Below are 26,124 nucleotides of genomic sequence, written 5' to 3' on the forward strand. Positions count from 1 at the left end.
ATGACGGAGAACAGAATTTTCTCTTGATACTGTGAAAGCCCTAACGTAAACCATTTTTGGGGTATAAAAAGATGGAATAACTGCACTGGGTTTTTCCATAATTTTTTTTTCTTAATCAGCAACAGCTTTTCCACTTTAAATCCTCTCCTAACCTCAAGAAGTTAGTATAGTATCTGATAATAATGTTACAGGTGAGAAACAGCTTATCAGACGCATCTACACAGACTTGCTGCTTTTTTTAGAGGAAACTAAACTGCTGTGGTTGTAGCAACCCTTCAGGTTTGTGCTAAGAGAATTCAGATATTGTTAAAACCTGAATTCTCATGGAGCAGTGATACCAAATTAGTAATCCCAAATAAAGCATTACTTCAGAGGAAAAAATGACAATATTAAATTAAACAAGTCGCCCTCAGGTCATTCATTATGTTGTTTATGGAGCACTGATGGCTCCTAAGTTATTTTCTTGCTTCGGGCATCCATTGTGCATGTCAAAACAGATTGAATGACACAGTGTCTCACAAACTGAGTAGCCTGCATTTCACAAGAGGAACTTAATCACTAATGTTTACGTAGCTGAAAGTAATCCCTCCAGCTTCTGCTACCAGTTCTTTGACATCCAGAGGCAGAATTAGTCTGTCCTTTCACATTTGCAAATCCTCCTATGGTAAAAATAGGTTTTATAACGATTGCATTGATTATGCTTTTGCAGATTTTATTTCACAAACTGGACACAGCTGCTGCATGGGCACCCAAGGTGGTAAAAAGGGAAGCAATGCAGAATGCCTGTGTGTGCAGGGATTAGGCACCCAGGGTATGTGGTAAAAGAATGGTCAGATGGTCAGAAATTACTTTCTCAACCGGCTTTCCCCAAGCACCATCTATTAGTTTTTCCTTCAGTCTGTCTGAAGGTCTTAAGGAATTTCTGGCAACCCCATCCTTGTGGCTGAAGAATTGCTGTTGTCTTATAATACTGCTGCAGTTGCCTGCCATGGTATAGAAATTGCTGTTTGCTGCATCTTTTCACTCATTTTGACTGTAAACCTGCCTGGTGTTAAAGCTTCACAGTAAATGACTTAATGTGTAGTCTTGACATTCTTAAAACAGTTCTGTTTCAACAGAACTGTTGGATCAAATCTGGAAATTTATGTAATTCTGTTTATGTTTACAGGCATTTATCACTCTTAGATGTGTGCAGTTTTTCAGTCTCTCTCAGTTGAAGGGAGGGATCCTCTCTGTTTCGATTTTCCATTTAAACGCTGACCAGGTCATTTACATTGGATGTGCAATATAAATGTCAAATCATCAAAATTAGCTTGAAATATTTTTAAAGCGGGAACTTATGGTAGTTTGAAGACAGAAAGCTGCATACAAGTTTGCCCAGTATTATTTCCCATCCATTAACTTCTGCATTCCTCTCAGGTTGTTGACAAGAGCATATGAACTTTTACAAAGCATACAAACACATTATGGATAATTACTGTATGTCAGCAAGGAACAGAAACACAGCATACAACAAAAATTCAGACTTCCCCTTACTACTTTGGTAATACATCCCAACCATGATTTGAGAAAATGATCAAATTTCCACACAAAACATAGAAGGAAGAATTTTAAAGTATGTATTTAAAGCATCTGTTTGACTTAGTTCTGTGGTGGTTTGAAAAAAACCTTTTCCCCTGGGGGTTTGTGATAGTCTGCCCAGGGGTGGTGTTTTTGATACTGGACCAATTAAAAACTTTGTGTGCCCTTGCGGAAATTACGTACTCACAAAATCAAAAGAGGTTAATTTTAACTGCGTAGCTAGAAGGAGAAGCAGCCATGCTTTGAACGCGCCATGTGTGGCGGGGGGCCGGGGGGCCCTGCCGCTGGCTCCTGGCTGGGGATCTGGGAGCAGCACGGCTACTGAGAGAAGCCCCCTGAAGCTAGCGGCCAAGGGGGACCCCGGAACATCGGGGAGACTCCTGGGTGGGAGCGGGCCAGGCAGACTAGCCATGACCCTTTGGAGAGGCGGCTGCAGCATACAGTCATGTAAGTGCCGAGGGGAGTCTCCCCTACTGGGTTTGGGGGAGCCCCTGGTGCCCCGCTGTCCTGATCCAGCCAGGACTGCAGGAGTTAAACTCCTCAGGAGTTTTCCAGCCAACCTCACCACCTTTTCCCACCTTGGAGGGGAGGAGTGATGAGAAGCTAGCTGGACCCTGCAGCAGCAGCGAACCGGACCAGTGAATCCGAGAATAAAGCAGATGGAGAGAGAGAGTCAGTTGGACTCAGTTCTAGGAAGAAAGAGTCAGTTGGATTCAGTTCTAGCTGCGACAAATCAAAACTGCTGCCTTAAAATAAGAGACAGTTACCAGTGCCACAGAAGATTAATTTGGAAGAGCTGTGGCCTGAAAGTGAAAAGAGGACTTCTCCTTTCTTTCTTGTCTCTTTTTTGAAGGAAAGGAGAGACGATCTATGTATATGTATTGTTTCATCATAGAAGAGATAGTTAAATTGTTACATGTATATATATATATGTATATACGTTAATAATAAATTGTAATATATTCCCCTCCCCCTATATTAATTGTGCGTGTCTGGTAGCAAAACTTTTAAAATTAGGGTTTTTTGACTAGTAGCTGGTTTTGATTTCGTAAAAGGTCTCTTAGCTCTGGATTTCAGAGCAGTTTTATAGAGAAATGTAGATGTTTTTGTCTTTTATGGATGTGGACCTGATATGCTCAGCACAGAGGAGTGGACAGGTTGTTTAGCTGGGGCTGGGGAACTGCGCTCGCCTTCTCTAATGTCTTCATAGTGCCCTCTTCAAACCTCCTTTCTCATCTAATGTTTTTTATGGGTATTTGTGCCTATTTCTATACCTACATATGGAAATGAGGTATAAATAGTGAGACACTTCCTGCTTCTGCTTTTAATAGATCTCTTTTACTTGCGGAGCTTGAGAAGGAAGAGAAAGAAAAGGACTGGTACTATGCCCAGCTTCAGAACTTGACTAAAAGGATTGATAGTCTTCCCCTTACTGAAAATGTAAGTACTTTCAGAGTGCTTGGTCCTGTATCTGGTGCTGCAATCTCTGTTTAGATGCTGTGTGTATTTTATTAATTTGGTGATGTTCTCAACTAATTTTAATTTAAAATGTTTTTTTTATTCACTATGTAAAGCTGACTTAATCTAAATATTGCATTTTTGTGTAGATTTTTACACATCCAAAATTCATACCTTTTAGTATAAATGTCAGTGATAACAGAGGAACATTGAGAAGTTGTTATGACAAATGAATTACATGTCAGTACACTTCTTCTTCAGCTCTGTCCCCCAGAGGTCTTTTCTCTATCTGTTGTGTTGTTTAGTGGATTTTTCTATTTTTGAGAGCAATATTAGCCTAAGAGACAGTGTACACAAGAGCTCTTATTTCATACCAATCAGTGAAGTGATGCCTGTAGCCTACGCAGGTATTATTGCTCAAAGTTTTTACCTTGGCACCTCCATAGTCAAGTCACCATTATCTGGGATAATGAAGATGTCTGATCTCCGAGACAGTACAGGTTTTCCTGTTAGATCGCAGCAACTTGGTTATGTTTGCAGTGAATTCCTTCACATATACAGTGTTTGGAAGAACTGGTTACCCGTCTTTAGAGAGTCATACTTGATGAATAAACAGGCTCCTGAAGATGGAAACAGACAATGGAAACACTTGTGTCAGTGGGCAGAAGTGACACTGAGTCATGGCTGAGCTTAGCAGAGCACCAGAAGCAAGGGAGAAGATCTGAAAAGGATTTTGAAGAAATGCAACCCATTCTCAAAGGCGCTGTCAGCAGTATCTGTTGTAGGTTTTAAGGTTGCCTCCTCAGTTTCATAGGTAATAAATTCACTTAGCTACTCCTGTGATGAGAATGTCTTACTTATCATCTACACTAAACACCTTTTGTGGTAATCTGTATCCATTACTACTTAGTCCAGCCACAACAGAACGAAGGATCCCATTTGGTATTTGCATATGATTGTCTTGTTTTGACTCTCTGAACTGACCTTGGTGAAGTCTTCTGAGAGGGCTCTTCTGGGAGGGCTCTTAAAGACTCATTTACTTACAATCTGAGTAATTGTCCAAAACCAGTGAAGTGCTTTGCCTTGAAAAATCTTATCAGCTGGAAGGTCTTCTCTGAAGCTGTGTGGTTGCTCCCGGGTTTAACACTTGTGCTTTTCTCACAGGATAGTTAAAAATAGGGTAGATAGCAGTAGTTTGATGCCTCTGAATATTTTTGAAAACACCCATTCAGATGGCACACATAGTAATTTCGTTGGTAACAGCCAGATGTTCTTGGCTTGTAATGAACAATACTTTGTCTATGTTTACCTGTTATATTTAGTCATTTGACAAAACCCACAGGTGGTCTGCTGATGGAACAACATCATGTGTTCTTGTTTTTCATAATGCAGTCATGTTTTAAGAATCTACTACTGTGTTTTGTTTGTTTATGAAGTTTGTTGTGGAAAAATAATTGTTCTGCTTTTGTTCTGAGAAATACATTGTTTACATAAATGTTATTGACTAAAATGCCTTCTCTGTACTTTGGTTTCAGTTCTCCTTGCAAACAGATATGACCAGAAGGCAGTTGGAGTATGAGGCAAGACAAATTAGAGCTGCAATGGAAGAACAACTGGGTACCTGTCAGGACATGGAGAAGCGAGCACAGGTATAGTCACTATTAAAAGGAAGAGAAAATGTTTTCCTGCATTTTTATTGTATTATTGGTAGATGTATCTTTAAATTGTATGTAAATACAGTGATACCTTATGGCATTTAGTTGGCCATTCAAATAAAAAAGAGGAATCAGAACATGGGAAATAACTGTTCAGCAAAAAGTACTCTCATTGCCCTGTTTTGAAAAAGCCTTTTGATTCAGCAGATGGGGACAATTTCTTCAAAAGAAAATATTTTTAATTATTTTCTGCTAATAATTTACTACCATTTTAGCTTCATAAAAGTCCATGTGTTTGCAACTGCTCATTTTGCATCTGTTGTTCTGTGGTTTTTTCATGTTTTTAAGGTCAGAAGAAAATTGAGCTACTGTTCCTAGGTTTCCTTAACCACAAACCTCATATCAGGGTATATTCTTTGAAAATAAGGTATTCATGTAAAATGTAATCCACATACATATCTGGAAGTTGTTTGCTCTCACCTAGAGTTGTTTTGCATTCATGATGAGGACAACGTACATGTCCTAAACATGTGACACACTCATCTGGAAGCATAAATCAGAATGTAATTGTGTGCAACCCATAAATTAAATAATCAGTTGCTTGCTGGTTATAAAAACTATTCCCCCACAGTAGCAGAGCAACAGTTTGAATTATTTATTGCTGTTTATTTCCAGAGGTGTTAAATTACCATCTTGGTAAGGTTTTTTGGGGTTTTTTTTGGTGAATGTACAAAAATAAATATTTTCAATAAAAATACTCTCTTTACTTTTTGCACAAGGTTTATTCAACACAAAATTCTGCTACATGAGAAAAATTTCTATTTTATTTTTACATTTATTTTTGTTGGTATCAGAACAGCTGCTTTAAATTTAAAAGTGAGTCATCTAGTAGAACTTTTTAGAAAGTGCATTTGGTTATAAGTATTTAGCAGAGCAGATACCCTGCAGTCGTCAGTTATGTATGCAAAGGCTGTGCAGGGATTTGTCTGTATAGATGTGCTCAGACAGACCCAAGTTTAATCTGTCTAGGTGGTAGCTGGCCCTATCTGGGAGCTGCAAGGCTGTGTTATCCAGGTTTATCAGCAGTGGTCATGCTCTGCATGAGTTCAGCTGTGTCAGCCTGTCTTAAGTGAAGGTCCTGCAGAAGGTGTTAGGGCATTCACAGTAGAACTTCCAGGAAAGTTCTCTAGCTGCCAACAAGCTTAAGCCAGAGAAAGGTGAATTAAGCTAAATAGGTAGGCTAGGCTGCTGGCAAAATTCTAGATGCACTCAGGCAGAGATAAAAAGAAATTATGCAGAGTCACGACATGACTGTAGTTATATCACTATGAAAGTAATTAAGCTGTCCCTGAATTTATTTCTTCCCTGCTTGTTTGGTAGTCATTTTTTTTGCAGTTTTGTGGGGGCAAAATGCTGCCAAGATGTTGAAATATTTTATAGGTTTCTGAATTAATGCTTTTCAAGGTGTTTGTCACAGCTGTTTCACCTTCTCTCTATATATACGTATGTGTAACACTTCCATACTTAGAGAAATTACAGAACCTAGTGTGATTATGTAAAGATTATAAAATGGGACGTAACAGCTTCTCATATGCTTCTTGTGAACTGAACTGGTAATTCCTCATGGTTCCATTCTCCCAAGGACCAGTGCCAGAAATGTGTAGAAGCTCATGGGTGTACAAATACATAAAAGCAATTCCTGCATTATTTCACTGTCATGTTTAAATGTGCAAAAATGAAAAAAAAATTATTTGGCAAGTATATTCAACTTTGTAGTTTTCCCACTTCCTTTCTGCTCTGTTCAAATGTTGTAGCCTATATGCTTAGTATTAAGTAGAAGCAAACTTTATTTGTGTAAGATACATTAAAAAAATACTTCAATTCTAAAACTGAATTCGTGTTCAAATAGAATTTATTTTTCCTTCATACCAGAACAAGAAGGATCTATTTTTTTTTAGGTTAAGTGTTCCTTAAAATCTCACAAAAAATTATCATTCTTATAAGAATTAATCCCAGGATCCCTTGAAGTTTGCTGAAACAGCAGACCACTGAAGTTAGAAGAAAGTTTGGATTCTGGAGTCTTGCACAGATGAAAATATATACAATGATCTTGTATGTTAATGTAGGCCAAGCTATTAATAATTTTGTCTATTATTTATCTTTATTTTTGAAAAAAAAACCCAAAGAAACAAAAAATCCAAACAACATTTTAAAACAAAATGTTACTGCTTATTTTTACTTTCAATAAAGTGACTATTTTTTCATCACTTTGAATGTGGAGAAGTTTTATTTCTTTTTGTTAGAAGCCTTACTGGAGCAGTGAAAGCCAAGTAACTGTAACTTCAAATATTAAGTTATTTTATCCAACAATTTTATGTTAATAAAGGTTACAAGTAAATATAATAATGAATGAGAATATTCTATGAACAAACAGAAATCAAAAGTGATGTTTCTTAAATAGGTTATGAAATTAAACACATTCCTGGTGCCTTTTCTATTGTGTATCTCAGATTTTTGCCTATTTACCATTAAGCTGTACCCCTTTGTGGAAGAAAATGCATTCTTTTTTTCTGCTTCTGTGGTGTTTGGTACTAAATATGCTCCTGGATAGTGGAATTCTCTAGTTTCCATGTAATACAGATGATGAATTGGCAGAAAGAAGAATTACCTGATGTTTAAATCTCTGGACTAAAATTGGAAAGGATGAGCTGAATTCCTGTCCCTTTGGGCAACTTAGTCAGTGATACTTTGGCAAATCGTGCAATATTTAATTGTTTTCATCTGCACAAAACTTCCCTGTGCTTGGGTGTGTATATATACTCAGATTCTCTTGATGCCCTTTATGGGATAAATTGCTGGTTACACTGAAAGAAATTTAATTTATAGGAAATCTGGGGGAAATGTGTGGCTTTTGAGTATTTAAAGGGGATCTATAAAAAACTTCAGCAGGGAATAGTTGTTACAGGACAAGAGTTAATGGTTTTAAATTAGTAGAGGGTAAATTTAGATTACGTACAAATGTTTTACAGTGAAGGTGGTGAAACACTGGGAGAGGCTGCCAAGAGGCAGTAGGTACCCCATCCCTGAAAATGTTCAAGGTCAGACCAGACAGGACTTTCAGAAATCTTGAAGATGTTCTTGCCCATGGGAGGGAGCTTGGGATAGATGAGCTTCCAAGGTCCCTTCCAATTCAGGCTGTTCTGTGGTTCTGTAAAATTGAGGTAATTCTTAAGGACAGTGAGAGACACATTTTATCAGTCCTGCATAGTTATTCCCAAAAATACATTTTTACTATCTTTCTAATACTTAAATGCAAAGGGTGGGATGAATTATCTGTTTGCCTCTATGCTGAAGCTTCTATGTGTGTTCTGATACTTTGCTTTACAAAGTCAAATCAAATCTATACTCAAATGTTTGTAGCTTTGCATCTTAACTAAACATTGATGCTTATGATGCTCTTCCCATAGCTGCTTCTGATGTATGTTTCAGTAATTTGTTCTACTTTGTGGGTATATTTTCTTCTATAATTCTAAATTTTCCAGATAATATTGTGATTCTATTCCCTGTGTATCTTTTGGCATTAGTTAAAAGTTCATCTTGCTTCCAGTTTTAGATTATAAATGTGTTAAATAAGAGTGGTGATAATGCTGATTCTTGCAGTGTCCACTAGATTGTTTTTTTTAGTGTAGCATTGTAAACGTTAGTCGAGTAAAAGAATCAGAATTTTTCTTTCAACTATGTATCCACTTCATTAATCTATCCACCACACAAAAAATACTGTTTAATCAGTTTTGTGTTCTGTCCACATTCTAAGTCAAATGTCAATAAATTATTAGATTCATGCAGAGATATATAACTTTTCAGTTATCATTTCACAGAATCGCAAGGCATCCTGTCCTTCACTGTACAACTGGTGTGAAGTACATGGATCCTGTAACATTTTGGGGTTTTTAACATTCTCTTTACTAACTACCGAATGGCTGCAGTGGGAAATGAGTAGCAATATGGCTGTAAAAGACTGATTTAGAGATGTCTGTAAAATTCCAGATAAACCAAAGAAGCAGTACATAGTTTTTTTTATACTTAGCCTGTTAAATTTTTTGAGATTTGTAGAAGCAGAAAATTTCAGAGGCTGAGCATAAGCAAAACTCCCAAATGATTATAGTACCTGAATATAATAGAAATCAGTCAGGGTCTCATACTTTCAAGACACTCTGCAAGTACAAATCTCTCTCAAATCTTTGTAAGGCAAGTAGAACTCTAATATTTGAGAGTGGAAAAATTCACTAAAGGTCTGCATAAAATGTCAGTTTCAGAAGGAGGAATATTGTACAAGATAATGGGAGCATTTGTTTATACCTGAATGTGTCATGTGGCGACCTATTACGTCCAAATGGGTATCAATTTTATTAAAATCCCGACTACTTGCTATGTTTTAGATGCTTGCAGTCATGCCTGTCTTCTATTAGGAAGCACACTTGAATTACTGCATGTAGTACCTACTTCATGTACCAGCTGTTTTTGTAGTCAGCGTTATTTGCAAGGAACTCTTCACAGTGTCACTAAGTACAGTAAGGAAAAGGAGGTTTTGAACAAAATCAAACATGAAAATCCATTCGTTTCAGGCAAGGGTGGCGAGAATTCAACAAATAGAAAAGGACATTCTTCGCATACGACAGCTCCTGCAATCACAAGCAGCTGAAGCAGAGGTTAGTGAGCAATTACTTGCCCTTTTTGATTGTGGTATGTGTCTTTTTCTTTTAAAAACCCAAATTATTTGAATGAAGTGCTAGTCAGGATTATTTCCCCCAGCAATTGATGTCACAATTAATCAACTAGTCAGTATTCTTAAGGTGTTACTTACTCTCTTTCCAGTGACCTGAGGGTGGAATACTTGGATTAGTCTTAAAGCTACTGTGGAGCTTTAATCAATAATGATATATCAGTTAGAAGTTTAACTTGAAATTTCAATAAAAATGTTAACATGCAGTGTATTATAAAGGCTGAGTTTTGGTTTTAGCAAATAGTTACAACCGTCAGTTGTACATGCCTTTCTAAATATGAATCTCTGATAAGCACCTTCATGATGTGCTTGTCTTTTGAAGGAGATAAGTTTAAAAAGAGGATTGATACAGCTTCTATCAGACCTCATTACAGAAGCCTGGTATATTTTTAGTGCTTAAGTACTGGGTTATATATATACTGGTTCTTGTAAATTACAGAGTCCATGTTAGTAATTGCCATTAGGAAAAACTGCTCTTGTAGTGGAAATTCACTTAGAATGTCAACTCCATTTGTTGTATTGGTAAATTAAATATAGAGTGTGTTGGACGTGAATATTTTATGGTTTGTCTTCACCCAGAATAACTACAGTGAAAGCTCAAAGCGGCATTTGGATTAGTAACGGAAGTATATTTTTCCATTTTGAAAAATACTGGTTTCATTATTACAGGATCTGGGGGAAAAACTGTTTTTATAGGTGCATCAGATGAATCAGACAGTAGTGTGTGAAATTAAAGTTGCCTGATCTTTTTACATATGAGTCAATCCAGGTGTTTATACACCTTGAGATCTCCCTGAGCTGCCTTTTCTCCAGGCTGAACAGTCCCAGTTCTCTCAGCCTCTCTGCATATGAGAACTGCTCCAATCCCTTAAGCTTTTGATTGAAATCACCTGTTCTCCAGTGGGGGTGGGGTCTGTGGTCCTGGTTTTTGCCCTTTCCCCTCCTCTTAGGATCCTGAACTCTTCCATCTCATTGTCACTGCAGCCAAGGCTATTTCTAACTTTCATGTCCTCAGCAAGTTCTTTCTTTGTTTTTAAGTATCAAAGCCAGCACAGGGCCTCTCCTTCTTGACCCTTGGATCACTTGTGTCCAGAAATTGACATCAGAGAAGTCAGGAGATCTCCTGGAATGTTTCATCCTGCTATTATCCCTCCAGCAGACTTGAAGAGGTCCTGTGAGGCCAGGGCCTCTACACATGAAGCTTCTTATGGTTTCTTGGAAAAGTTCTCTCTGTTTCTTTCTCCAGATAAGGAGGTCTTCAGAAGATGTCCTCCACAGCTCCCATGTTGGTCTGCCTTCTAATCTTCACCCATAAACTCTTGACTGACTCATCCCCAAGGCAGAGCACCATGCACTGTAGCTGCTGTCTTGCATAAAGGAAAACTTCCCTGCCTCACTTAGGACCACAGAGTCATTGAGGTTGGAAAAGATATTTAAGATCACTGAGTTCAACAATTAACCTGACTCTGCCAAGTCCACCACTAAACCATGCCCTCAAGTGCCACATCTGCACATCTTTTTAATATCTCCAGGGGCAGTCACCCCACCTCTTCCTGGGAAGTCTGTTCAACCCTTTTGGTGAAGAAATTTTCCCCAGTATGCAATCTAAACCTGCCCTGCTGCAACTTGAGGCTGTTTCCTCTTGTTCTATCATTTTTTAGAGGGGAGAAGAGACCTGTATTTCTCAGTTGCAGTCTTAGTCATAGGAGTTATTCTACCACATCTCTGTGATCCCAGTGAAGGGTACAGCCCCATGACTGCATTCACGTTAACTCCTCCTGTCTGCTCCCACACAGACATATGCCAGAGACAGACACTCAGCCATGCGAATTCTCCAGCCCAGGTTGAGAGCTTTCCCAAGGCTGTTCTGCTGCACCTTGTTCCTTATGTGCCTGTGCTCAAGGACGTTGCTCTTATTTCAATCATGTGGATTGCCCTTGTGTTCCCATCAGCCAGGGTCCTTGCCTTGCCTGCCCTACCCTTCCAACTTGTCAGTTGTTTGTTGAGGAATCACTCTGGCCCTTGTCATTTCCAGTGTAAAGCTCTCCCTACCTGGCTGGTCAGCCTCTCGACAGATACTTTTGTCCCATGTAGTCAAATAGCTCCTGTCCCCAGAGTGTTTATTTCTTATTCTGATTTAAAAAAACTCAGTATTTTAAACTTACTTAAGGTCAGGAGCTCAACCAGCACTGAGATGTGACTACAAAAAAAAAGGTTTTGTCTTAGTTTTTCACTCCTTTCACCAAATTATTTGGCTGCCACATACACTGAAGTTCTGATATACTGAAATTTTGTTATGGTGTGTCTTACCTGTAAAATGTTGGGATATCTGGTTGAATAGTTAGGTATTTTAGGACAGTTACCAGAGTACTAGTGGTAAAGGAGGCAGTCACTACATGCACGCTAGTACTTTATAATGTGTTTATCATTTCCAAGTGATGAGCATCTCTTACAGCTCTAATCTGGATTTAATTCTGAAATTTTCTGGTGGCAAGGGGGAAGGTAGTAGCACTCAAACTGCAGAGTCCATGTAACTGAAAAATACAACTGTGAGACATTTACTATACTGTTATACTGTGCCCAATACAGTGATACCCAAATTGAATGTGCTTCTTATAAAGATCTGGTAACAGCAATAACAAATATCACAACCTGTCTGTTGATACAGTTGGCCGTGTGGTGATGTCATTCACTGTGGAATCAGGGGGGCAATGTATCCTGAAGAATAAGACCAAATACAACACTGTAACATAAAAATAGCTTTTGGAAATCGATTAGCAGAGAAAATTCTGGCATATATTTTAGTGCATTTTTAAGGTTTGGCAAACTGCCAAGTCTTGTGAATGATTCTAGAAAAGATTGAAGTAATTTACATGCAAGTGATGGTACCTTCAAATTTCATGAAACTTCTATTAAATATTTTGCAAGATTTTCATAATAAGGTTTGAAATTCACTGTAGAGTTAAACCTGTCCAAAGAGAATTTTTGGCTGTTAGATACAAATTGAAATTATTTAAAAGAAAAAAGCAAATTCTTGGCAAGTGTTCAGTGTGGGGGTTTCACTTTCTTGTGGTGGTACAGGCCTTTCTTTCATAATATCTATCTTTTGAAATATGTGAAGTATTTCCCTTGGGCAGTGTTGCTGTAGATAAAATGTAAAGACTATTTTTCACAAAGATTATGCCTAGCAAGCTCTATGCCATCACTCCTGTGATGGACAGGAGTGTTTTCAAGGATTTGACTCAGTTTATTTTTTCTTTGGCTCAACTGTAGCAAAATATTTGAAATATATGCTTTCTTAATTTTGCTTGTTGTATTGTTCTTTTTCTTATATATGTTACTTAACACATGTATGTATATTGTGTTTAATATGAAGTAATGGCAAAATAAGCATTTTCTGGTATCTGGAAAATAATAGGTATCTGTAGTTTTCAACACACAGAAAAATAAAAGGGTAGTTGAATATTGGGGGGAAAAAAAACAGTGGTTTATGCCTAAAATGGTCTTCTGACCTACTGAATGTACAATGTACCGCTTTGGCAACTCATGTTGACAAAGTATTAGGTAAAATTATTTATAATCGGTTTTCTTAGCAAAAATAATCAAGGCCTACTGTGCTTGCAAATGTCATAATTAGCTAGAGTTTATAAATTTTCTACTAGTAAATACATGGAAGTTAATAACTGACAAGTGATAGTTATTGTTGACTTCAGAAATATTTAGAAAATTGTGGCAAACAAGACAGAGGGAGCAGCTCCTTATTCCTATAGTACGCAATATATTCACGTGCAGTCTCCCACCATTTTGCTGCAAGAGCAAACAAATGTAATCTGTTAAACTGACTTGGTGGTGTGATGCCAGCCTTCAGAAGTAGCAGGGGTTATAAACCCAGCTTATGCCTTCTCAAAAGTCGAGCTCTGAAACAGGTGGTGCTGTTTTACCCAGGGGCCCATGTGCCATTCTCCACCTGCTATGCCTCATGTAGAGGTTACAGAGCCTGCTGCTCTGTACATGCTCTAGATCTTTGCTGGTGTGGTTGGTAGGTTCTGTATTTTCATCCACAGGTCCTGTGTTCAATGTTGAAAGGTACTGTGAAAATGCGACAAACTTGACGATGGTTATACTATCTTTCTAACCACTAATTGGCACTCTATCAGATGAATATTTATTTACGGAAATGCTAGATCTGTACAAAAATTTGTTGTCATTATCCATATGTGTGGATACATAATATTTTCATATAAATATATATACTTAAACATATATTAATATATAATAAGTACTCAGTTTTCAATGAACAGCCTGCTCTCTGCTACCTGTGTTGTCATTAACTCCTTTGAGCCAGTCTGCATGAAGAGAACAGCCTACTTTAAGTTACTTCAGTAACTGAAGTGGTAAGAACTCTTTCACTGTGAACTTGCAGATCTCATGTTCAAGTGCATCTCTTAACTCATGTGACCTTAATGTGTGTGCATGTCATGAGCACATACTCCATTTAAAGTTAGAGAACCCTGCTAGTAACTGCTAAAAATCGCCTTCTAAATTAATTTACATGTTTTGTAGACTACTTTTTGTAATGGTGTATTTTTGAGAGTACTTGGGGGGAATGGGAAGCCAGCTCATTCTTAAACGAAATGTATGTGAGTAGGAGGAGAAAGAGAGTGTCAAGAAGAGCAGAAACTTTTCTTGTCAGTGAATGAAATACCTGTGTGTATGGTGCTGCAGATGCAGCAGAACTGTTTAATACATATACCCTCATCAACACCCCAAAAAAATTACCCCAACCCCAGGGTTGTTTTTGGAAGAGTACTGTTATCCCCCTTCAGGTGACCCAGTGGGTCAGAGCCCAGCTAATGAACCATTCAGCTTTTTACCTCTAGGCATGTTTAATACTGCTTTTTACATGGGATTGAAAATGTCACCTCATGACTGGAAAATTCTGTCCTGAGTTATGCTGGAGGCTTAGATCTAGTTTTTGTCAAACTCATAATTACATTTTATTCAAGATTGAAAATGTTGTGAGACAGGGATTCAGCCCATATTGTATTGTATTCAGCACATAGTACAGCAAAGCCTGACCTTGGCTGGGGCCTCCCCTCTAGTACCGGGAATCAAAAGTTCTGTAGTTACTATATGAGCACCAGTAGCAGTATCATTTCTTACACAGTGACAGGGATGGTGACCTTTAAAATTACAGATCACATTTAAAAGAACAGTAGCTTATTGGGGGTTACTTGTTTTCCATAACTGAACATGTAATGTTAAGAAATGTTCTACCCATAATTTTTTCCAATTTTCTCATTACTTCATGTAATATTATTGTGTTCTTTGACCTACCTTATTCCTTGAGTTAAACTGTATAGATTTAATTTTTAAGTTATCGCTTCACATGTATTATAGTTAATTACTGGTTTCTGAAGTTCTCTTCAACATTACATATTTTCTGGGTTTGAGACTCTATAGGAACAAAACAGAGTTATTTATGCCAGTGATACTGTATGAGTTTGATCACTGGGTAACTAAAGATGTTTCAGTTTATGTACCTTGAAGAGCAAGCAGTATGTTTCTGCTAAAAGTCAAAGACAAATATCCTCTAATCAAGGTAAGGAAGACAAAGCTCTATAGGCTCTATAGGCTGTTCGGCTAAAGACCATTGCAGTCACATAGAAACTTCATGTAATATACCAAGTGTAGCTAAACAAGTTATTTGAGATTGTTTTGTCTGTTAAGGTAATAACCTCTTAGTCTATAAAATGAGATTTGGCAACAAGGCTAATACTTGAAAAATAATCCTGCTTTCAATTTCAGTCTTCAACCAGTTCCATGGACATTCATGTCTTTCTGAAAATCTGAAATGTTTTAAACACATTAATAGATAATGTTGGATACTTCACATACTTTATAAGTGCTCAATTATTCATAGAATCATAGAATCAACTGAGTTGGAAAAGACCTCTGAGATCAAGTCCAACCTATGGTTACTAGACCATGGCACTAAGTGCCACATTCTGTTTACTTCATTGGGAAACTGTATTTAAAGGCCTGATTTTCTCTTTTGATCTCATGATCCTTGGCAGTAGCAGGGAAACCCAGGTTAATTTTCATGTAGATGTGTAAAACTCCAATTTCCTGAAGGAACTGAAATCTGTCTGTACCAGCTTACCACATCAGTTAAATTTATTTTGACAGAATATTAGATGGATCAGTATCAGGCTATATAAATTTTATTTCTGTCACAGTGGTAATTCCTGCACTATTTGTCCTTGACATTTAGAAGGATTCTTACAGTACAGATATCCTTCTGTTCAAGCAGAAATTACTTGTCTTAGAATGCGAAGCTTAATTGAGCTGTGCTGCCATAGTCCCCAGTAAATGCAGGGATCATGTGGCAGAGCAGAGCAGACAGTTGTTTGCTCCAATTCTGTTACATTTCCGATAGGGATGTGAGCACAGCTGGTGGAAAATGGTGTTCCTGTGTGTCACAGCGAATCCTTTGTCTTGCAGGGCTGTAATCCTCAGAGGACGGGCTCCACTTTCATCTTACAGCCTTTCAAAGACGCTCAGGCTCGGCTGTTAATTTTTGAGGCTCAGGCTTGTGAAATGCAAAGTGCTTTTGGATGGCTTTGTGAGAGTGTAGGAGAGATGCTTTCACAGGCCAGAAAGCTTTGAATGATAAAGTGCACATCATTTCAGTATGTAATTTCCTATACTCTTGTATCTGCAGAGAGCACCTCAAAGCAAGCACGATGCAGGTTCCCATGATACAGAGAGACAGAATGAAGGTCAAGGAGCAGCAGAAATCAACGCAGCAGCTAGCAATACTGGTCAGGTAAATAGAGTATTTTGTGTGGTTTTAATGTAATTAAATATTTGAGGTGTATGTTGCTTAATGTGTTGGAATTACTTTACTGTGTTTGCATGCCTACTCCTTTAAAAAATATGTATATTTTCCTTTTTTCCATCTCTGTGTGGGAAATTTCTTGTATTTACTGGAAGGAAATTTTTTAATAAGGTAAAGTATAAATATTCAATAATGCAGGGAGTGTTTTTCCTTTGTTTAAATGATTAATGAGCCTAATGCTTTGAAGGAGATAACAGGAATGGCTATGGAGAATGTATTTTATTGTAGGTGAATTTTAATATTGAAAGTGTGATTTAATTATGGAAAATTGTTTAAATTTTCACTTTAGAAATTACCACTGAAATATCAGTGATTTTTAAAAAAAGAGAAGAACCAAATGGCAGGTTTATCATTAATGTTTTTTTAATATTGTTTTATCTAAAGCTTTGAAACCATAGTATCAATGAGATAATCTCCTGGAAATAGGCTGCAGGTTATTTAAATGCTTCTAAATAATCTTTCATTGCTTTTCTTTTATTAGAGAAATACATTAGTGGAATATTTTGAGGTGTACATTAAATTCTTGTCTTTTAAAAACAATATTCATCAATATTTATGACTTCTTTCTTTGGCTAAAAATACTTTTATTTATTTACCATGGTCATTCCCATCATGATTTTCAACTGTAGCTGAGACATTCCCACTAGTAATTTGGGTTCTTAAAACTTCACAATATAGATTTAATAGCTGAATTCATATGTAAAATATTTTTGCTAATCTAAGGAAGTGGAATTATGTAAATATTTCTGAAAGTATCTTGTAAAGAAAATTTATCAGAAAGAACTGTGGTTTGGCTAGAATATTTCATTTCATTGAACAGTAAGCACAGCCTGTGATTTTGCTTTTGAAATACATTTGATCACCATTTGGAATTAAATTCTATCATCCATATGTGATTGAGGCTCTGACTCTTAATTCTTATGACAGCTTTATTGTTTGGGAAGAAAAGAGTTCAGTGCTGCTTTGGGGCTGAAAGCATAATGTATTTAAATAATTGATGCATTGTTGGTGCACCATCCATATTCAGAGGATGAATTAGGAGTATTTCTGGACAATGTATTTTACAGAGAAGGAAGGAAGAAGGGATTGTCATATCTTGGCAGACTTATGCAAGTGGAAGATTCATTCATACTTCACGTGAGGCCTTACACTGAGGATTTGTAAAATTTTGACTTTTGCCTTATAAAAATGTGTAAAACATGCAGGTTCCTTCCTCCTGGAGGTGGATAGAGCCAGGGCACTCTATCTGTGTTAAAATAGCCATCTGGGGATTGCTTGCTTTCAGTGCAAGTCCAGACAGAGAAAGGTTTAGTGGATTGGGTGTAACATTTATTTCTGATAAACCAGCTCAGTATACTTTGAGCAATCAGTATTCAATGGAGTGAAAAAAAAAGTTTCAGCCAAATCATTTGGTTCTAACTGGTAGTCACTGTTAATTGAAACACTGCCAATTGAATCCAGGATTTTTCAGAATTCAGGTATATCCTTTTCTGCACCATCTTTCAGCTGTCTTCTCTTTTCCGTTACACTCATTACCCTCATGCCTAAGTAAAATTATTTTCAAAACTTTGTTTTGCAAGATTCATAAAGGAATTGATTCCAGTTGTCCATCTTGTTAAGAAAATATGTCACAAACCAGGTAAAACTGCCAAATTGACAGGGTAGATAGCAAACCTGGTAAAACAATGAGTTAAAGACCAAAAAGTATAAAAGGAGAAAACAAGATGAAGTAGAGAGAAGATTTTGAAAGAGAAGGGTCTACACAGGAAAGGTCCACGCAACATTTCCTTGTTATTTCCCATTTTCTTACATGAACGGCCACACCTTCCATTAGTTCTTTCACATTAGTTTTTAGGCGCCAATAAGAAATGCAGTTACACTTCATTGGGCATCCTGGCATCCTCCTCTGAGTAGCAAGGCCACATGATGGCTCTGAAAGAATTAGTTATCTGAATTGAAGTTGATACAGTTTGAGGGAAACGATAGAATAATGAGGCTGTTTCTGTCTACACCGTGGTGCATTTTAGGAGGTAGTACTCCAAACCTATGTCATTTTTACAATCTTGGATCATGTAAGCTTAATGATGGAGAATTCTGGCATGTACATTTATTTTGAACCTGTAATCCTCTGAATGTAGTTTGAGGTCAAGGTGATACAAAGGGGTTGCTCTGTGTAAAAATCTGGGAATTCATTCCCATATTCTTAGCACTGCACGTTATTTAAGTGAATAATTGAGAAAATCCACTGTGATTTTCATTCTAAGCTTTCAGATTTTGATTTTTTCATACAGTCAACAGAGAAAATAAAGGCTCGTTTACATAAGAAATATATATTGGAATAAATTGTGTGAATTTAAATCATTCCAGTTATATTTATGTAGCATAATACTACTGGAACCTGCATCAAATCTTCTGCATTCAAATGGGAGAGTGAAATGAGTATAATAATATGTGTTTTCATACTCCACTATAACTAGATTCTTTTCTGTCTATACAAACACTGCATTAAGTTATTCCTACCTTTTATTTATAGTCTCTTTCAACTTCACATTTAAGATGTTGAACGGTATGAACAGCTAATACTCAGAAGGGAATATTCTTCTTTATGGTGTGCATAGAAATCACAGAAATTATTTCAAAGTGTCTTCCATGGAGTTTTCTTCTGTGTTTTTGTGGGGTTTTTTTGAAAAAAAGTAATATTCATAGATCCATATAGTTTGAAAACATTGTTTTGCAAATAAGGGCAATAATTTCGTGAACAGATCTTAGCTTTTTTAGAGGATCAAAGAAAGACTGGTTACTACCTGAGTAAAACACTGTTCTGATGCTTAAATACTAAAAGTGTTCCCTAAACAAATATGTTTCTGAATTACCTAAAGCAAATGAGAAGGGAGTGACATAGCAAGGGAAACTTCAGAGACAGGAAGCAGAGAAAGAGAAAGAAATAAATCAACAGCAAATAAAAGAAAAATAAAGATAATTAGTGGGAGAAGATGGTGGGAAAAGGAAAAATGCAAATACACAAAACATATTAAAAGGGGATGAAGATGCTGATATATGAGTCTTGCTAATACAGGTAGGAGCATACTGTTTACAATAATTTCTAGGACAATGGCATCAAGTAGTGTCAGCATTATTTTATAGTTTTTCATTAAAAAATTAATCACTCACAATTTGCTTTTGATATTGACAAATTCATACAGGGTCACTCATTGTCCAGATGATTCTCTTGGTACTAGACAGTTCTTGCATATCCATTTTTGTTCTGAAAAAGTACAGACCTATTCCACTACATAAAAAGACATAAAAATTGAGGCTGGTTTTTTTCACTCTGTAAAAATTATTATTCAGGTTTGTTGCAAAGTCTACTCCTCACACATGGTGAAAATAGTAATTATAAATCAGTTCTATTAAAAGTACAATTCTGTTGAGGCTAACTCTCAGGAAAAGTGGTTAATAAAAACAGATTTAACAGTGACTTCTTAAGTTTTGTTGGGACAGAGAGGACCCAACTCAACAGAAGTTGACGTTTCATTACTGTCAGTACAATTCATCCAGTGCTGAAACTGAATTAGGCGGTTGTTTTTTTACTCAGACTTCATTTTATACTGAGTTGTTGTTTGAATTTGTAGGGTTCTGCTGCTCGAATGGACCACGAGACAGCCAGTGTTATGAGCTCTAGTAGTAACTATTCTGTTCCTCGCAGACTGACAAGTCATCTGGGTACCAAGGTAACCGAAGATTACAAACCACAGGTCGCTAATGCTACATTTTTACTAATACAATAACCTCATTGTTTCTGCTAGTAGTACTAATATTTACCTGAACGAGCTATACATACATAGTAATTTTATTAAGTTAAAATTTTAGGATACTTTTCAAATATATGCACAGAATTTTATTTTTTTTTTAACTTGTTGATGATCAGTTAAGAGCTGTTACAGTAAGGAACAAATGATTCCTAGAAGTTACTGGAATATCTAAAAAGCTTGTGATGTTGATTTATAATCAGTGATGAAAATTAACCTTTTTCAGAGCACTTCTTCAAATACTTTTGCAGAGTACAAATCCACAAAAAAATGCAGTTGCTGAGAAATAAAATGGACAAAAAAAAATTACGTAAGCTCTTCACAGTGTCTGTCCACAAAAGACTGCAGTCAGAAGTATATGAGGGGAAGAAAAAGACAAATTCATGAACAACTAGATCTCATACTGCCTCTGGAATCAGCAGCAGTGTGGATACTATGGATGATGTGCTGAGCCCAGTCTTCTAGGAAGCCAGACCTATTAGCTTGGCATAGTATTAATTACTTGGACCTTAAAAAAAGCATTATAATGTTGTGATTTCAATCCTGCATGTCCCAAATGGAGGTGATATCAACTCATCTGTCTGTCTGCGAGTATTTTCACTGCAAACTCTAGGACTCCCCAAAGCTACAAACAGTGGGAAAGCATTGAAGGCAGGGAGGGGGATTAAGTGTGGAAGGATACAGGCAAAGAAATGGGTTGAACAGAGTGTGCTGTGGGGTAGGGAATGTTTAATATTAATGTCTGAGCAGAAGGGAAAGTGGTTGAGATTCTAAATAGAAGAATGTTTTTACAGATGCAGAAAGATGAGTCTGTAGGCAGTGTGTGTATACAGAGACAGACAAACAGATTTTAGTTTTTTCTATAATGTGTTTATTGCAACCTGGAAGCCTGATGTTCGTGGCTTCTTCAGCTTTATTCTCGGGCAAAAACTTTACCTTCCAAATGCAATTAACACTGCATTGTAGCTGTCAGTTGAAATATCTGCCAAGATAGTTGCATAAAGCAGATTAAATTCACTCTCCTTTAAGAATCAAAGCAGTTTGTTTTAATGCTATATTTGATTTTTCCCAGACCAGGAAGATAGGGTCTTCAAATTGGGATGCTACACTGTCACAAAATTGGCTCCTATTTGAGTGCGTTTTGCATGTGATCATACAGTTCCACAGATTCTGAGATTTCTGTTGCCTCATTAATCCTATAGTGTTTAGAGAAATACATGTTACCAGACTTGCTGCTTAGTCTACCTGCTGCTATTCATTTTTTTATAACTCGTGTACTCATCTTCAGGCACATTTGACTTGTCACTGAAGATACCAAATAAAATCATTCACAGGTAGGGTAACTAGTGCAAATGTCTTGTTATTAGTAGAAAACTTAGGCTAATGGTCCAAAGTCTCATTTCTTCCTTGATTAGTATATTCTAAAGAAACATACACGCTGCAACTTCACAATTCCCTTTGACAGTTTCTTTATGTTGTGCTTTGACTTTGAATGTTCCTGTTTATCTTGGCTTTAGGAGTTTGAAGTTTCTAGGTAGTATCTAAGATCATTTTCTACATCCTGTTATTCTACTAAAAGTTGACTAGAAGAATCAAATGCATTTCTTGATTGAAAGCTATTACTGAAGAGTGGGAATACAAACTAAATAGTGCCTTGACCACAATATTACGTGACAGCCAAGGGAATCACTCAAAAATTGCTATTTTTAATGAGAAATTTGGTTACTCCAAGTTAAATGGGTAATGCTGGGTTTTCATGGCTTAATTTGTTTGGACAAATGCTCAGTATTTTATATACATTAAGTAAGCATTTGTTTGCTTTATTGGTTTTTAATCCCTGCAGATTCGAAAAGTATTAATTTAACTCTTTAGTGTTGCATTTGTTGTAAATAATCTGTTCCATATACAAGTCAGTCTCCTAACAAAAAATTGTCAGTTAGTTTGAAGTATTTTAAAGGAAAACTTTAAACACAGTGGATGTCAGATTTTTTAACGTAATGTAAACTAAAAATTTCTGTAATAATTCATATCCTTTGTCTAGAATAATTGTATTTAATACCACATAGCATAGTTTTTCACCAAAGAACATCTTTATAATAATGTGTGATTCATAGAGAACATAGTTTTTTAAAGACAAATTTAATTCTAAAGAAATTTTGGTTTTCCCAAACTGAAACACTTTCATTAGTATGTTTGTTTAATCTTTTTGTACAATGGAAATCTGGAAGTTTTTGCTATTGGTTTTGTAGATTAATACAGTTACACACAACTACCACTCACTTCCAGCCACTTAACCACTAAGTGAAATTTATTAAGCTTATGAATGCTGAAGTAATAGAGTTTAATTCTTTTTAAATAGCACAATTTTTTCCACCATTAAATATTATTTTTTTTGCTCATATGTACCATTCCAACTTCATTTTAATTTAATGTGTGTTTTTAAAACATAACTGTATTTTTTAAATCATTTGACCTGCAGGTGGAAATGGTGTATTCATTGTTATCAATGCTTGGTACTCATGATAAAGATGACATGTCAAGAACATTGCTAGCAATGTCTAGCTCCCAGGACAGCTGCATAGCCATGCGTCAGTCTGGATGTCTTCCTCTCCTCATCCAGCTTTTACATGGCAACGATAAGGACTCTGTCTTGTTAGGAAACTCTCGTGGTAGTAAAGAGGCCCGTGCCAGAGCCAGCGCTGCACTGCATAACATCATTCACTCCCAGCCTGATGATAAGCGAGGCAGACGGGAAATCCGTGTGCTCCATCTTTTGGAGCAGATCCGTGCTTACTGTGAAACGTGTTGGGAATGGCAGGAGGCGCATGAACAAGGCATGGACCAGGACAAAAACCCAAGTAGGTTCTGCAAGATGTATAAAAACGTTTCAAGGATATATTGAAAAGAGTGACTTTACAGAAAGTACAACTTTAATCTGACTTCTTGTTGAATATATGCAAGTTTTATTATACATATATATGTGTGAATGTATTTTTTTTTTAAAGTGGAATTAGTGTTAGGAAATAGTATGTATTACAGATATAATACCCTATTTATACACTTTTTATTTAAATCACAGACCTTGGTGTGCTTTCAAGGTAGTAATTCTAGTAGTTTATATTTGTAATCTGTAAATTAATACTGAATATGTACTCCTTTAGTTTTACATTTTGATGGATAAACAATCCCAAATTGCTTTTGATGCAGATGTATTCAGGAGATAACACATTCCATTTGGGAGAGGGGCAGAGAGCACAAATTAAATAATCTCAATCTATTCAATGTAATATTAGCCATTATTTATAATGTTGTGTGTAAGAAATAGTTGGGTTAAAAAAATATGAAAAACATGACATTGTAAATTAATAGGATTTTTCTCAGGGAACAGTTGGGATTAAAAAAAAAAGATTTAGCCGTCTGGATTGCTTAGCTGCTTCTCTGAATTGAGGACATTCCATAGGTGTCCATGGCAGATGTACTACTGAAGTCAGGGGCTGCTTCCTGTATGCTGGAGTTCACCACAAGAACAGTTTAGCAGGAGTGGGGCTCAGAACAAGATGTATCAGTACCATTTCCGCATTATCTAGAATCTATCTCACAAAAACTTGAACTTTAAAACTTCTAGGTTATGAAACAAGGTGTTCAATTAACCATTCATAATGTCATATAACACCCAGAAAACCAGCTTCAGATTATGTGGTATATTATTTAATACCACCAGAATATTTAACCATATTGATTTGCTTCATGAAGTTTTTAAGAGTAACAAGGTAATATTTTTGTACTGCAAGTCATATTTCTTACTCCACACATGGATCAGGATTCTCCCTGATTTGTGTTTCAGCATCAAATACAGTATGCACTTTTCTTAGTAACATTCTTAACTAAATGTCTGTTCATGGATTACTGGGAAGATACAAACCCTGAATAAAACTGCAGTTGATTTGTTTTTAAGATTAGATTCGCTTTAGAAAACTTACTATTATATAAAATCACCTAGGAAATACTAACTGTTACCTGTTTCTGAATCAGTGCCTGCTCCAGTGGATCATCAGATTTGTCCTGCAGTGTGTGTTCTGATGAAACTCTCATTTGATGAAGAACACAGGCATGCAATGAATGAACTTGGTAAGATCAGATGTATTTCTCTGACTTCCTTTGAGAAGCTTCCTGGAAACTCTTAACATTCCTTGTGTTCCTCACTGAATATATGGCTTTATTTTTTTTTTCTAGTAGTTTAAAGACATAATCAGGTCATTTGTGTCAGATGTAAGTGACGAATGCAGTTTAAATTAACCACACCATTCCGTAGTGGATAAATTATTATGCCAGTTACTGGGTTCTCTGGCATGAACTATGAATTTTTGAAGACTAGTATTATTATGGAAGTACTTGCAATTTTAGAAGTATTGGACTCAAAATGGAGACTACTTCCCAGGGTGGGAGGTTTTTTGTTGGTGTTTTGGTGAGGTTTTTTTGTCCTGCATTGGTTCCTGCTTGACAGCCTGAATTTTTTAGTCCGTTCTGAGTAAGTTTTGTGCATGCAATTTTCCTTAATTTGCCACTTATCATTATCAAGGAAAATACTGTATGAACTCCTCTCAGAAAATAATATGCAGATTTAGTAAATAGACTTATACGTATGTGGTGCAAGTCTGTCAGGATTTTGGCTGGGTGGAATTAAAAGATGAATGTGCTTCTTGCTTCTCATAATTCCTCCTGCTTCCATTTTGCCCTGAAATCCCAATGTCGTGCTGCCTTATCTTTTAGCTACTGCTAAGTACAGGATTCAAGATCCAGAGGCAGCATTTAACAATTTAATACCTTTTTGAGCATTGTGGGTTTCAGATATTTGAGATTTGTTCTGTACCTAAAAATGCAGTTTGTTCCTTGGTGTGTATGAACTGTACTTAAGATACTAGAGTAGAGATATTATTCCTTTTCTTAATTGTTTTTTTTTTTCCAAAGGAGGTTTGCAGGCCATTGCTGAACTGTTGCAAGTGGATTGTGAAATGTATGGACTCACAAATGATCACTATAGTGTTACCTTGAGGAGGTATGCTGGAATGGCTCTGACAAACTTGACTTTTGGAGATGTGGCAAACAAGGTAAGGGCAGAATTGTAAACATGCAATAATTTCAGTTCACGGTTATGTTTTAATTACAGTTCTCAACACGAGTGATAAATCTCCAGGACAGGATACTGAGTTTGAGCTCAAGGCAGAAGTTAAAAATACTTCTGTCATTCCATCCTGCTCCTGTCATTCCATCCAGCACCACAAACTGAATGTTGTATCACTCAAGTATAGTATTGGCTCTCATATAAAATTAAATAACTTTTAATTTGTCACTGAGAATCAGGATTTTATCTATTGACTTGACTTTTCTATGAGCACTAGGTTAATATGACACATAATGATTTCAGTGACTGCTTTTTTCTGAGGATATTGAACTAAAACTGCTAATTGAGTCAGATTTTCTAAAGATGTCAGTTATTTAACAATACTGTAACTTCTAGTGAAATTTTTCAAACCTCTTCAGGCTGGAGCTTGCTTTTAAATATTTGGAGCATATCTGGCTCATGCTGGGCACTACTTCAGTCATTATAAGGGAAAATTGATTCTCCAGTTTCTGACAAGGACCTGTCTTTCAAAAGATAGAAAGATCCAATAAATCCTTGCCCCAGGTTTTGCTAAGCTATGGATCTTAAAATAACTTCATACTGAGAAGACTTATCTTTCTGCTCTAGAATGAAGATATTTCAGGAGTGAATGGAAGTAACAGGCTTCAGAGAACTCGAGTTTTGTTCCAAGTTGTAGACAAAAGTAAAGCATAAATCCTTGCTGCAAATTGCCTCACAAATATTGGCTCTTTACATCATCCAGTCACTAACTGCTACAGGCTACTGGGTTTATAGCATAAACTGAACTACTCAGT

General features: G+C 36.5%; 1 protein-coding gene across 3 annotated transcripts in view; it reads left to right on the forward strand.

Annotated features, from left to right (window-relative positions):
- APC (APC regulator of WNT signaling pathway) overlaps positions 1 to 26,124 on the forward strand; it is a 74,775-nt gene that overhangs the window by 32,780 nt on the left and 15,871 nt on the right. For 2 of the 3 annotated variants that reach the window (XM_018072831.2, XM_018072832.1), the window contains exons 5-12: positions 2,913 to 3,021; positions 4,575 to 4,688; positions 9,320 to 9,403; positions 16,202 to 16,306; positions 20,011 to 20,133; positions 22,667 to 23,045; positions 24,220 to 24,315; positions 25,156 to 25,295. In XM_018072831.2, the coding sequence (XP_017928320.1) occupies positions 2,913 to 3,021; positions 4,575 to 4,688; positions 9,320 to 9,403; positions 16,202 to 16,306; positions 20,011 to 20,133; positions 22,667 to 23,045; positions 24,220 to 24,315; positions 25,156 to 25,295 (1,150 nt within the window). The remainder of the gene's footprint in view (positions 1 to 2,912; positions 3,022 to 4,574; positions 4,689 to 9,319; positions 9,404 to 16,201; positions 16,307 to 20,010; positions 20,134 to 22,666; positions 23,046 to 24,219; positions 24,316 to 25,155; positions 25,296 to 26,124) is intronic. The other variant, XM_008921434.3, reaches the window with a different exon arrangement.

Source organism: Manacus vitellinus, unplaced genomic scaffold, assembly GCF_001715985.3.
Source record: "Manacus vitellinus isolate BGI_N305 unplaced genomic scaffold, ASM171598v3 scaffold_23_pilon, whole genome shotgun sequence".
Lineage (NCBI taxonomy): Eukaryota > Metazoa > Chordata > Aves > Passeriformes > Pipridae > Manacus > Manacus vitellinus.